Raw genomic sequence first — 14,717 nt, forward strand, 5'->3', positions numbered from 1 at the left:
CATATGTTAAATATGGAAGTATATCAATTACTATTCCAACTGTCACTGTTCAAATTGAAACAGTTTCAGTTTGATCATGATGCATAGAATTCCCAATGACAGTATTAGATTTAGTACTGAAAATGATACAATATGAACGGGTTCGCCATCATAACAGGGCATGGTGCCTGAATAGTTATCAAAATAGTCCTATAAACATATGAAAGGGTACTGAAAATAGTAAACTGCAGAACTGTTAGGCTAGGGAAAAAATCAACACTTCCAGTGCATCTTGTCCCACATGATTACTGCAGGATAAAGACTAGATAACATATCCATGAACGCATATCTATGTGATATACTAGCTGCTAAGACATGGAAACAAGAAATCATTTTGCGCAAAACTCACTAAATGTTCACCCTATACTAGTGCTTTGTAGTTCAGTTATATAATCAAATTTACTATACTACAGCTTTGGATAAAAGAAGGAAAACAAGAATAATGACCATACAAGTCGATTTTTTACCAACCTTACAAAATCATCTAGAGCATGGCAACTGGCAGGTACCACTTTGATGCTGTTGTTGATCACAAGCTCATTTGCCTAATAAATCTGCTCCTGTGCCTCTGTCTTATGAGTTTGTCTCCCTGTCACTCTGTTATCTGTGCTCCAGTGCCTATCTGCAATCGTAACTCCCAATTCCTCACGCTACTAATCTGCAATCGGTGATTCACTTACGAGAAACTAAACTAGCATGTGCTATATGTTTTCTTGTATATTCTGGACACAGTTAAAAAATGGACAGAGGGTTATTTACGAGAATGCAAGCGATAGCACGCGTTGTTTCATACTTACTACAATGAAGTGCCCAATTTACATAAATTATAGCATTGAGGAACCAATTTACGATAATTGTGAGTACTATAAATAAACATGTAGCAATGATGATGTGACAGATGATTTACCACAAGAAAGCAAAATGATGCTTGAAGACACGATTTAATAATGCAAAATGGTAGAATTTTACATAATTCAACAGTCTATGGACGATAGTTATGAAGTGATTTAATACAACTAGGACAACGGCTATTTACCATAATTAAATGTCTAGTGCCCAAACTGTGGCAGGTGATTTATCAAGTGCGAAGGATTCAGGATAATGACAGGCTTGATTTGACAATACAAATTGATATGCAGTCACCGTAATTGTATTGGTGTGACTGAAAACAATAAACATTGCCTTCAAAAAATGTGTTGGGTACAGACTGATTTGTTGCACAGAACACTCATCCTTTTATCTCTGGGAGTAATGAGTAAAACACAACGAAAATGATGGCAACTAAGATACTGTCATATTACTTTGACTATGGCCATCAGCCTAGAATTCCATGAAATCGACATCGTGACTGATGCGGACAGACATGCTAGCTGATTTTGATCCCGTTCAGACTTACTCCCAAGGGACGTCGCCGACCAGCACCCGGTCGCCCTCCTCGACCTTGTACACCAGTGTGTACTTGCCGCTGATCACGGGCTCCTCGGCCTCCTCCCCCGCTGCCTCCTCGCCGCAGCGCCGGCCCACCGCGGCGGCGGCTGGGTCCCTGTGGGCTGCGCAATCGAGGGATTTTTTTTTCTCGCATGATCAGACAACGCGAGCACGCATACACAGTTCTTGGAACAAACGAGGCGGCGATGGAGTACGTACCGGCGAGCAGGCCGCGGAAGAGCTTGCCGACGGCGGCGGAGAGCTCGGCGTAGCCGCCGTACGCCGTGAGGTCCACCTTCTGCCCGATGGGCACTCCGTCCATGTTGATCTTCACGAACAGGCCGCCGCTCTTGTGCGGTTGTGCTCGCCCTCGCCGGCGCCGCCTCCCTTGGCGCCGCGGCCTCCCTTAACTCCGCCGTCCTGATGATGAGCCGACGACGACTGCGGCATGCTAAATTAACCAATTACGGGCCTCTGACGACCTGCTGGTCGTGAACACACTCATCTGTGGTCGAGGACATCTCGATAAGCACATACATGCAGTTTTTTCGTTGTATATACAATAAGATAAATAGTTCACTAGTAAAGAAAACAGACAATAAGAGCACATGCTTAGCTGTTATGACAGCAAAACTAAGTATTAATATTAGAAGTGCAGTTGTGAACTCAAATTTTTTTTAAAATCTCTCTCTCTCTATATATATATATTATGCTTAGCAATCTGAATGTTATACCTTTTATCACTCTTGTTTCCTCTCCTCCATGTTTCTACTACTCCTTTCTAGTTCTGTTAGTTGGTGATTGTATACACAACATATAAGGGGAAATATAATATCAATTTTTAGTTCCCATGATAACAATATACATAAATTTTAGGTTGACCAACGCCAAAGGTGATGATATGTCGACAATATATATAAATTCGATAACAATCGGTACTTTGTAACTGCGTAAGAATAGTACTTAGGGGCTGTTTTCTTCCACCTTGCTAAACTTTAGTTGCTAAAAGTTGCTAAACTTTAGCAAAGCTGTTTGGATACTCTTGTTAAAAGGCATTTAATGAGCTGTAAAAGGACCTATCTACCCTTATTAAAGGTGCGCAGGAGGGGGGAGACAAACAATAAATGAGGGGTATATGTTGTCTATCCCACCTTTTAGCAAGTTTTAGCAACCAAAAACTTGCTAAAGTATTAAACTTTAGCAACTCAACTTTAGCAAGTTTAATAAGAGTGTTTTGCAGTTTAGCAGCTCAAAGTTGCTAAACTAGCAAGGTGGAAGAAAACAGGCCCTTATTCATTATTTGGAAACTATTGGCTAGTGAATAAAAGTTACTTTTAGTCTACTGCGTATTTAAGCATAGTAATGGACAGTGGAACAACGAAAGGAAATATTAACAAGCATAGCCATGTGCCCAAAGTTAAAAAGCTCGATATTTGCTAATCTATTTATAAACTCAAAATTAATTAAATATTTTGATCAATTCATATAATGATCAGTTGAGGTACAGAACAAACATGCTTTACCAAATGGAAAATCGGAAATCTAATGTCGTCTCTTGAATTTTACCTGGTAATAACAACCCTCACATGAGATTTTCATTGGAACATGCAAATCAGTATATAAGTCAATCAACAGAATAATTAAATCATTTAAATATATAATCAAATCGGTAGAACACCTGGGTCTGATCTCAAGTTGAACCAGGGAAAACGCACAAATCAAATGCTGATGATGAAGTGGTAACAGGGAGGGTGAACAGAGAGTAATAGATAGACCAAGGGGAAATGGAGAACAGAGGAGGAGCAGAAATCAATTGCAAGCAGGGAGGCCAGCAGCAGCTATGCGGCGTGCCACGGCTGAGATGAAGGAGACGACGGTAGCGGAGGGGCGAAATCCAGCACCAGAGATCCGACAGGTATCCTGCATGGTAGTGAGGTTGTATGCTGGCCTACGCATAGCTAACGCTCATCACAGCATGGTGCGGGCTCTCCTCTGCAGCCGCAACTGCAAGGAGGGAGTCAGCGACAGCTACGGCTGTGAGGAAGGGGGCGACGGGTTCCGCCGATGCGAGCAGAGAAGGCGATTTTCAGGAGACACCTGATGACGCTGCTAGAGCATCAGTCAGGTCATACTCTATAAAAAAAGATGTAAAACGTAAAATAGTGCAATTGTCTGAGGATATGCATTACAAATACCTACAGAGATAAACATTTCACTCCACACCAGAAGGTCTATCTACAATAATATACAGGTATATAAAGTTCCCCATTTAACTGATGCTTAGATGGATTATCACGAAGAACAACATATCGTTGGACTTGAGGCACGTCTAACGTGGCAAACCAGCAGTCGAGAGGAACTCTTGCTCCAGACTGTAGAACTTTTTGCTACGTTGAGATGAGGAAAGTTCAGATTTTTTCCCAAAATCAATGCCTGATAACTGATAGCTGTTTATATCACCTTTCATAAGCAAGGGTTTCCTCTCTTCATCTTTTCCAGCAGCAGGTTGATTCGACTCTGCTCGTTTTGTCCTCAGAAATTGTAGTGCCATCTCCACTTGCTTCATAGTAGGTCTTTGGTCACTTTGGAGCCTCACGCACATCTCCACAAGAGATGCAACACAATTTATTTCTTCTTCAGACGCTTCCTCCAGAACTTGAGGAGCTACTATTTCCGTAATAGGCCTAATCTTCATCTCCCACAGAAAGTAGTTAGACAAGTTTTGCTTTGTGCCCGACTCACTTGTAAGAATAGGCTCCTTTCTTACAAGCAATTCCAAGAGTACCACACCAAAACTATAAACATCACTCTTTTCGTTTAATTTCCCAGTATGGTAATACTCTGGATCTAAGTATCCAAACGTTCCTTGGACATTGGTAACTACATGTGTTTGATCTATTGGAACCAATCTTGAAGCACCAAAATCTGACACTTTAGCGGTATAGTTGGAGTCAAGGAGAATGTTGGATGACTTCACATCACGATGGAAAACTGATACTGAAGCTGCAGAATGGAGATAACAAAGAGCCCCAGCAGCTTCGGCCGCAATCCGGAGGGAGCCATCCCATGACAAAACTAATTCGTTACTTGAACCACCATGGAGGAAGTCATAAAGTGAGCCATTAAGGATAAAATCATACACCAGTAGTGGGACCTCGGTCTCGAGACAACATCCAAATAACTTAACAATATTCCTATGGTTTATTTGAGAAAGAATTGCAACCTCATTTATGAACTGATTAATCTCACCTTCCTCAATAATTTTAGACCGCTTTATTGCAACCACACGTTGGTCCGATAAGATACCTTTGTAAACCATACCATGTCCACCACGGCCTAGGATACGTGTGGAATCAAAATTATTTGTTGCCTTTTCAAGCTCCTCCAGAGAGAAAATCTTTGTCTTTTCACTAGCATTTTCATCAGATAATATTAGTTGTTCTAGGAGTAGGCCCTGGTTTCTACGGAAATACATCCTACGCAGTCGTTTTTGGATGTTTCTTTTCCATCGATGAGTGAGGTATATTCCACCAACACTAAGAAGCAGAACGGTAAAACCGCTGCACAGACCGATAATAACACCTGAAAAATTGTACATATGAGTTCCATTTAAACATAAATAATAGGGAAATTTGTCTACAGGACACTAAATAAAAACAAACTTTTCTCTAGGACACAGCAGCAAGTTTTATTATTCTGTACTGTAGGACACCGTCCAGTGTCCTCGAGATAACAAACAAAGTGTCATAGCGACAAAACCAGGTAAATGTAGTGTTCTGTAGATAAATTTCCACTAACAATATCTCAAAAAATATACTTCTTACCTAAGAGAGCATTTTGTCGTTTCATTGACGAGCACTGTAATTTGGTTGGATCGTATACTGTGTTCTCAGGGCATGGGGTACAGTAGAAGCTTCCTACAGTATTGTGGCACATTCCTTGACATCTGTTTGGTTGTAAACACTCATCAACCTCTGCAAATTAAGCACATGTATCTTTTTTAGGTAGCCAGAATTTGCTAAAACCTTTCATAGTTTACTGATATAATCAAATGTAAAACCAAAGGAATAATTACTTCCCTATTTTAAGACGGCACATGCACCATAATGTTGTACATCATCTTCACATTATTAAGACATCTATCGAAAAGTTCATACACTCCCTCCGTTTATTTTTATAAGGCGTGATATGACATGGCACGGTCTCCCAAATTGCACTTTGATCATTAATTTATCTTATATTATATTGTTTATGGTTATAAACTTATAATCATTGGAGAGTACATTTGATTACAAATCCAACCATGTCAATTTTACATCATAAAATAAAAAAATATTTGTTAAATTATTGATCAAAGATAGCAATGTTTGAATCTAGGTATGCACGTACGCTTTATAAACATAAATGGAGGGAGTGTACACCATCATTAAATGCCTCAGGTTATAACTATACTATACCATTGACAAATTAGTTATTTAGACAATGCAAATATCATATTTTTTTTGTCATCCGTATGTAATGCATGGCAGTTCATAACTTTAGTACAAGGTAAATTCCGAATAAACTATAAATTGTAATATTTTACGAACACAATATTTATTCATATATCTTTTAAACTGACATGGATACTTGGGCAAAATTAAGGAAATAATGAATTCAAAAGCCACCCCTGATCTAGCCACGCAGTAGAACGTTGCAAGACAAAAGTCGCATGTTTTTCTGTGTGAAATACCCACATGTGTGGTTTCTAAGCTTTAAACACATGACCGCCCCTCTGAAACAACCCTAGTTAGAATCCACAGTGTAAAACATTATCATCTGGTACGAGTAAAAAGTTTACTACACAACTGAACTAGTCGGCCTAGGCATTTCTGATCTTTAATGCATGGGCTGTGCAATATGTATAAGATGGCTGTGGTTACAAAACACTGAACCCAATCGGCCTTGGTCCATATTTCCAATACATGTACGTCATTGTGTTCAAGCATTCTTCTCCAAGGCTATTGGTACTAAGGTTGGATATTGTGCGCATACTCTTGTTTGGAAAGAGATGGCTTCATGGGCATATAATCTCTTGCACTTTATCTCTTTGCTTTGGTGGCCAAGCGAAGGGCTAACAAGCAAACTATATTGGAGGCTCTTACTGATAATGCCTCCATTGCTGACATGCAAGGGGCTCTTATAGTGGGTGTAAGTGCTGGATATTTGGACCTTTGGGATCTCATCCTCAGGCTGTGTTGTTGCAGCCTTCTAGTGTGGAGGATAAACATGTTTGATGCTTATCTTCTTTAAGGGATTATTCGGCTAAGTCAGAATATGAGGGACTTTTATAAGGGACGGTTCAGTTTGAACATTGGCAGTGTATTTGGATATGTCACTTCTTCATATGGTTTGTAGCATAATCCCTCCGTCCCAAAAAGAATACCATCCTGGAATCAAATTTTATCCCAAAAAGAATGCAATCTAGGATTTAAGCATCGTGCATGCATAATCTAGCACGCTAATCTAGCTTGTGCATGCATGATTAAATAGAAATGGATTCCCTCCATCTTCTCTATGCAAACACAACTAACTAAAGGCAAATGCGTATTTTTCATTCACCCCTAATTTGTATGAAAAATCCCACGATGTTGTTTATTTTCGGATGGAGGGCGTATTTGATAGATGTTGGATGGCTGATCGCCTTACTTGTCAAAGCTTACAGCATCCTGAGCTCTATCCTATCTATGACCAAGAAGCGGGAACAATTATCCACTTGCTTGTACTGTGATTTTGCCCAACAGTTTTGTTTCTGTTCTACAGAATGTTGGCCTACAAAGCTTGACTCGGCAACCTGCTGAATCTTCCTCTAATGGCTGCTGGTGGTCGTGGAGTAATGATTTTGTTGGACTGGCAAGTACTACAAGGATTAAATTCCATCATTGTTCTAGGGGCTTGGTATCCATGGAAACACATGAATCAGTGTGCTTTTTATGGAGGATCAAGCTAAGGGGCTCTCTCTCTTATTTGCCCCCAGCCCGAAAATGTAATGATGAGCTTAAGGTCATAGTGGGTTCTCTTTTAGTTTAAAAGGTGCCCATGTTTTCCTGTAAATATCTAGGGTTTGTGGTGCATGGTGTTGTATGTGTTTATCATACACTATATATCCTTCTTAATATAATGATATCCAGCTTTCATACATGTCTAGAAAAACAATTTTAAATGAAAAATATGAACTGCGAGAATGTAGATCTTGTTGATACTTATAATTTTTATATAGAGTTTATTGTATCCATCAGAGTCTATATGGAAAATTATGAATTCTTTAAAAAAGATATAATTCAAATTACACGTAGGAAAATATGTGGGCTGGCTCATGGAGGTATCAGTGGCAGTGATGAGGAGAATAATACCACCGGTCCATATCTTTGACCAGCTGTGATTTTGCTGCCTGCAGGACAGCAGTTACCAAAAATCACAATTTCTGTAGTAGTATTAAGGACAAAAGTCGCACATATAATCATGAAGATATTTTTGTTGGTGGATACCCATAAGGGGTTTGTCTGGTACAACTTGTTGGTACTTGGTTCCAAACTTTACAATCACGGATGAGCTGCTAAAAAAATATTTTGCTGTAGTATCTAGTTGATACTAGAAACATTTTAAGTATGTAGTTAAGTCACGCTTAAAAATAACAATTTCCAATATAAAGATATGTATTTAGCATATAGGATCATAATTTTATACGGGAAGGAGAGTTTAGTTACCTTCGCAACCACTATGGAGGTATGGATTTCCCTGGAAACCGTAGGAGCAATTGCATTGGTAACCAACATAGCCACTTGTAGAATTAACTGGAATGCAATTGCTATTTGCGCTAACACATGCATATCCAGAGCTATTTGCCTGTGCCTCTTGACAAGTTAGATTCGCAACAACCCATTTCATAGAAACTGACTCACCTGAGCTAACAAAAATGCCAGGGTCGTCGTCAGAAATATGGTTAACAAATCCTTCATAATCATCAGCGATTGTGTACTCGATAAGCCCTTCGTCAATATTGATCTCTTTCACAAGATAGTAGTCATGACCATGTCCCAGTTGCAGGGTAGAAGTTGTCACATTTGTGCAGTTGACAAAAAACTGTTCTCTAGCAAAACAACCTTCTTCAATCCCAAATGGAAAAGGAACATCAATGTTTCCACAAACACGGCTGCAATTGGCTTTTTGTTGCGCTGCAGGATTGTAACCTAATTCCAGTAGAAAAGTATTTAGAATGAGTACTATAGAAAAGTAATACGTTTTCTTTTGGCAGGTAATACCTTTATCTAATATGTAAATAGATGCTGTAGTGTGACCCAGAATGGGATGATTACTATCTAGCTAGGTTGAATATAAGCCACCACAGTAGTTTTAAGATAAAGAAAATCTGGGACAAGTTCCTCCAAATTCTCTTACTACTTATTTTAGAGGATCCAAAGTTATAACTTTGAGGATATAGTTACCAATCTCAAAGTCTCACGAAAACCTACCGCGCTTTGTATTCTGCTCCCCACGGGCACATACTTCTAACACCCATATTTTGTATTCTGCTCAACATACCCTGACACCCACTATGGTTCTCTGGTATTTTTGACAACTGTGTCAATCCTAGGAGATTTTGTAATTCAGAAAGAAAATGAATGGAAGAAAAGTATTTTAGTTTTGTTGGTCATATGGGTGACTATGCAGTTGGCATATCTACAACATCTGTAGAAAGTCAAGCAGGGCCATTTATAATTTGCTGAATTTCTACGGGTTCTTTTAACTGCCCTACATATTGTACCATTTTTTGAAGACGTAAACACCGCTTCTATTAATAAATAATAAATCTATATATCTGAATGGACTCGGGCTTAAGTTCTCAATATAGAAATCGAGTGTAATAGAAGAAGCCACTTGTAACGGGTATAACGGGGTAGTGTTAACGGGGTAGTGTTAATACCTCTGTCTCGCGAGCAGCCACTTGAAATGTATGGGTTGCCCATGTAACCTGAATTGCACTGGCAAGAATACCCAATATACCCAAAACCTTGTGGTGAATCGATACATCGGCTATTGTTGCCAGCACAAGCAAATGTTGCATTATTCTCCTTGGCACTCGCACAGTTTGGTTGATCGACGATGTTCCAGGAGAGGGAAGAATCAACTGTAGTTACGTTGATGTAATCCCACAAAGAGCTCCGATTATAATTTACCTCTGGACTGCTTTTTCTGTGACGGACAAATTTGAGTTTAAATGCTCGAAAACTTCTCGCCCAGAAGATATGGCAACATCCTGTGCCGTTGCAGTTTTGCCTAGCCGCCAGGTCCGTGATATCACTGGTAGGACATTTAAGTGTGCAAACCGGCGATGTTATATTCGCATTCTGATCACTCAAATATATGTCAAAGTCGCAACCAGTGATATTCATCGAGATATAAGAAATTGTAAATGAATTCCCAGGAGAACTCCACGACATGTTGTATGTGTGAACACCATAACTCACTGGGATAGTATATGGAAAATTGATCGTCCTAATATATCTGTTCGAACTGTAGAGATACCCTGTATCCACTGTGACAATATTGTGGGCAACCTGGGTGATGCCATCATGTAGAAGGAGAGTTGGGGGCTGAGCAGACTCGTTGCAGGTAAGCTGGAAGTCACCACCACGGGAACAACCAGGCCCGATGCCAAAAGGATAGCTGAATGTCAAGTCTCCACAGCTCGTCTTGCAACCGGAGAGGGTGGGGATGGTGGAAACCGTGCCATTGCTCTCTGCTTGGCTTCCCAGCACGACGGATACCAGCATCAATAGTTGAATCCCCAGCAGTGAACGGAGGAGCAATAATGGAAACATCCTCCACGGCGGGACTTTTGTATGTTATGTGGTTTGCAGTTTCAATGATGAAGGAATAGCTCGGAAACAGGGTATGCATCATTATATAGAATTATGTTGGGGCAACTTAGTCATTTCCATTGACTACACAATATAATTGTGGGGCTAAAGGTTGCCGTCTTTTTTCTTTTTTCTCCACATGCATTTTCCAGTTGTCAAATTTGGCCGGTTAGAGAACAATAGTCTACTGCTTGCCTTTTTGGGTCCACAACACCAAAACATGGAAGCCCTAACAAAAAGATCAAAATATCAAGGGATTTGATACTTTTGTTTAACGAGAAAATAAACATGTGTATACCCCTCCAAATCCAACCCCTTAATTTCAACTAGCAGTGTCGGTCTTGCCAATCTCAACTAGCCCCTTAATTTGATTTTCTGACTCCTCTTATGATTTCTCGCATATATAACTCGACGGGTGAGAAATGTATGAAACACGTACGAAACACGTGGCATCCATTGGACCAGGTATGCATGTAAGTTTTTTTCATGTGTGGCGTAGCTTTTGTTTTCCATACACTTCAGTGTCACAACTATAATTAGAGATATGCGATTATGGCCTTGTTTAGTTGCCCAATTTTGGGGTGCCAAAATTACTGTAGCAACACTGTAGCGTTTCGTTTGTATTGGTGAATTATTGTCCAAATATTGACTAATTAGGCACAAAAGATTCGTCTCGCAAAGTACAACAAAATTGTGCAATTAGTTTTTAATTTCGTCTACATTCAGTACTTCATGCATATACCGCAAGTTTGATGTGATGGGGAATCTTCTTTTTGCATAGTGCCAAAGTTGGAATTTTGGAGTGAACTAAACATGGCCTATATTATCTGCATTCAAATGTATTGGCAAAAAACAATGTTTCCTGGACTTGAACTTTGTTGGGATCTGGACCAATTAAGAAAGTCCCTACACGATTTAAATTAAAAACCCGAGACAAATCAGCAAGTATTAGCGTGACAAATCAGCAAAATATTATTTTCCACACGAGACATGTATGGATGAGAATAATGAATAATTAGTGCGAGTTGTCTTGTCCACACGAGACCAATAATAAGAGGCTTCATCAACGTGTTCGAACGGCTGCCGCTGCCGCTGCCGCTGCACGCTGCCTGCTGCAGCAGGCAGCTGCAAAGCAGCGCCCCGAACACGCTGCATGCTCTTGTCGTGGGACCCATAACACCGAGTCGTCCAATGTTAGTCATCAGTTAAGTCGCATTGTCTTACTCTACACGCTAAAACTATTCTAACCTGTAGAATAGGGCAGCAGCGCATTCATGATTTCGACACCTTCATTGGAGGCAGAGCATTGGACTGATGTGTGTGGTACAGTTGTTAAAAAAGATGACGTCAATTCGAAGAGGGACTAGATTTTTCCAAGCTGGAATTCCAATCTCCAGGCGAGTTAGGCATTCAGTCCACGACTCAGAACAGTCTACAAAAAGACTTCAACACTACAGGCTTGGCCAACAACGTTGACGGATTTTTGTAGCCGTTATATAACTATTTTCACTAGAGGTACGTGACTGTTATTTTGACGCCCATTACCCTCTGGTAAAGCTGGTAACGGACTACGTTAATGCCCGTTACCTACAACATAGAACTTGACACAGCTGCTTCAGCAGGCACATGCGGCTATGCCCGCGACTGTAGTGGGCTAGCTGCCTTCGATTGGTTGGCTTGCTAGCTGGTAGGCACAAACTTTTGTCCAGTCCCCACCGGCTGCGTCAATATCGCTTGGCTAGCTGGTTTCTGGTTTCCGTAGCGAATCATGCATTTACATAGTCGTTAGGTACTTAGAATGTTGACATCATGGACCCTCTCCCTGATACAGGTCGTTTTCCTTAAATATTTCCTCGTCGCCGTGAGGCGATCTTGAAGCTGCCTGATGCTCCTTGCTCTGGGGAACATGCTTGGTATTTCAATAATAACTTGTATGTCTCTCATGCAACACCTATAATTAATGTTTCTTGTTTTGGTCCAGAATGACCACGCTCCGTTTGCTGCCACTGCCCATGTGCTGATTAATTTTGCTTGTTTACAGTGCAACAGAGGTATATGTTTCGCAAACAAGATGAAACTTCTCTACATATCCATAGTAGACATACAGGTAAAGAAACATGCATGTAAGGAAAATGGCGGTCAAAGTCATTGTTCTGATTTTAGGGATTGTGTGACATCAATGGCAACAGGACTGATATGTTTGTCAAAGTTTTCATCCTTGTAGGATCTTTACCATGTCCATGTCCATGCCATAGGCCACGGCCGTGCCATGTCCCCTCCACTGGCCGACATGCATGCACTCGTGCCGGTGAGTGTAAAACCCTAAATTTTAAACTTTGCAATTAATAAAATTTGTTAGAATTTAATTGCACATGACTAAGGAATTTTAAGGTTGCATTTAATTTTCTTAGGCGTTTATATCTTTCTCAAAGTAAATTAATGAATCATAAGAGTTTATTGTAGCATCCGTGCATTATCTTTTGGTTGCTTGAATTTAAATTCGCATTTGAATTCATTTGTTTGAATCTTTATAAACAATAGGGAAACCTTTTTTTTTCCTTTCCCTTTTCTTTTCCTCTTTCGGCCCGCTCTTCCTTTCGGCCCGGTTTCACCAGCGCAATGGCAGCCCCAGCTCGGCTCAGCAGCACCCTTCGCGTCGTCCCGCTTCCAGCCCAGCTCTGCAGCGCAGCTGCCTCAACCCATCTTCCCGCGTTGGCTCGCTCCCGTGCCGCCTCCGCTCCAGCTGCTAACAGGCGGGGCCCGCCTATCATCCCTCTCCTGACGCCGCACCCGAATTGGACTCTAGTCTGAGTTCCGGCCGCTCCCGTCCGCCCCCACCTTCCTTAGCCCGCACACCAAGATGCCCTCCCCAAGCCTATTTAAACAACCACCACACCCCTAAACCACACCAAGAAAACCCTAAGCTCCCACGCCCTAGGTCCAGAGTAGTTCAAAAGTAATTTGATCTAGATCCTTTTTCTTCCATTTTAGCCCCTACCTTTCTTAGTTTTTATGCTTGCCATCCTAGATTTGCTCTTTTACACAGTAGACCTTCGGTTTCTAGCATAATTAGGTTTTAGCCCTTGGTTTCTTTAAGTTTATCCCCTAGAAGTTTACTTTTCTTGCAGATAAGCTCTTGCATCTTGTGTAGGCTATATATTTAGCATTTTAGATCGGTTTTGAACGATTCTTGCGTCTACGAGTTCGTGTTAACGCATAGACTAGTTTTATGAACTTGTTTTTTCTCTGTTGCTACTATTTGGTGTATTGTTTTCTTATTTTAGTTCTTTGTTTGCTTGTATGTACCTGTTTGATGCGAGTAGAAGGATCACAGTTCGAGGGATTCAAAGATCAAGCCTTTGAAGACTTTGAGTAGCAAGAGCAAGTTGAAGAAGGCAAGTCATGCCGTTGATCACAATTTGATCCTATGCAACATTTACTTTTATGTTCAATACACATATGCTATGCACATTAGGTTATAAACATGATGGTTCCTATATAAGGTTTGCCTAGTTTTATCCTTATGCCTTGATCAACCTGGGTTTATATCATGTTGGATAGTTCTTGCTTAGTTGCTTTATTTGGGTATGGTGGTATTAATGAACCAATGTTTAAACTTGTTTTGATGTTGTACCTTTCATTAATACAAGATTACCATGCTAAATTGGAACATGGAGAACTACCCAGGAAAATAGTACAACCACAAGAACTACATGGCTCTGATCTTGGCTAATTAATTAGAGACTCTAGTCTGGGGTAACCTTACCGAAAGGGCAAGAAGGGAGGCGTTGATGGGGTATAACTCGGCCCGCTGCTGATCTGCTCTATGGTAGCTTCACAGTCTTGAGAGAGATTTATGCTCTGCTTTGACCTGAAACCTTTGCGGGTTACTATTTAGTAGGGAATCTTTGTAAAGGCCTCGTAGCGTCCCTATACAATCACACCTCGAAAGTGTGGTATTGTGCTTGGCCGGCAGAACATGGTTGGGTCTAAAGTTCTTTTGAACTTTTACGCAACTTGTAGGTAAAGATATGCAACCTCTGTAGAGTGTAAAATTGATTGATCAGCCGTGCTCATGGTCAAGAGCGGCCTGGAGCCTCACATGATTAATTTATCGGAAGTTAAATTAAATTGAAGTTATTTATTTATTATTATCTTTATTTATGTTCATGTTTAATTTGGGTGGTATAAACTTATACTTGCTAATAAAACTTGACCAACCAATTAAAATGCTAAGATGTTGTTAAACATTAGCCTATCCTTGAATGGCCTCACACTACACATTCCTCACGCTTGCTGAGTACCAACCATAAGTGTACTCACACTTGCTAAAACCGCTGCTCAAACCAA

General features: G+C 40.5%; 2 protein-coding genes across 2 annotated transcripts; both read right to left on the reverse strand.

Moving 5' to 3' along the window:
• Positions 1-1,167: 1,167 nt before the first annotated feature.
• On the reverse strand, positions 1,168-1,988 carry LOC117862911 (auxin-responsive protein IAA2). The gene is made up of 3 exons (XM_072295293.1): positions 1,940-1,988; positions 1,661-1,872; positions 1,168-1,542 (listed from the first exon to the last, which is right to left on the reverse strand). The coding sequence occupies exons 1-3, from the start codon at positions 1,986-1,988 to the stop codon at positions 1,432-1,434; spliced, it is 372 nt and encodes a 123-aa protein (XP_072151394.1). The 3' UTR covers positions 1,168-1,431.
• A 1,625-nt stretch (positions 1,989-3,613) lies between these two features.
• On the reverse strand, positions 3,614-10,375 carry LOC117865970 (wall-associated receptor kinase 4). The gene is made up of 4 exons (XM_034750253.2): positions 9,431-10,375; positions 8,214-8,696; positions 5,292-5,441; positions 3,614-5,049 (listed from the first exon to the last, which is right to left on the reverse strand). The coding sequence occupies exons 1-4, from the start codon at positions 10,326-10,328 to the stop codon at positions 3,797-3,799; spliced, it is 2,784 nt and encodes a 927-aa protein (XP_034606144.1). The 5' UTR covers positions 10,329-10,375; the 3' UTR covers positions 3,614-3,796.
• Between the last annotated feature and the right edge of the window lie 4,342 nt (positions 10,376-14,717).

The sequence above is a fragment of the Setaria viridis genome, chromosome 7, assembly GCF_005286985.2.
Source record: "Setaria viridis chromosome 7, Setaria_viridis_v4.0, whole genome shotgun sequence".
Taxonomy (NCBI): Eukaryota; Viridiplantae; Streptophyta; class Magnoliopsida; order Poales; family Poaceae; genus Setaria; species Setaria viridis.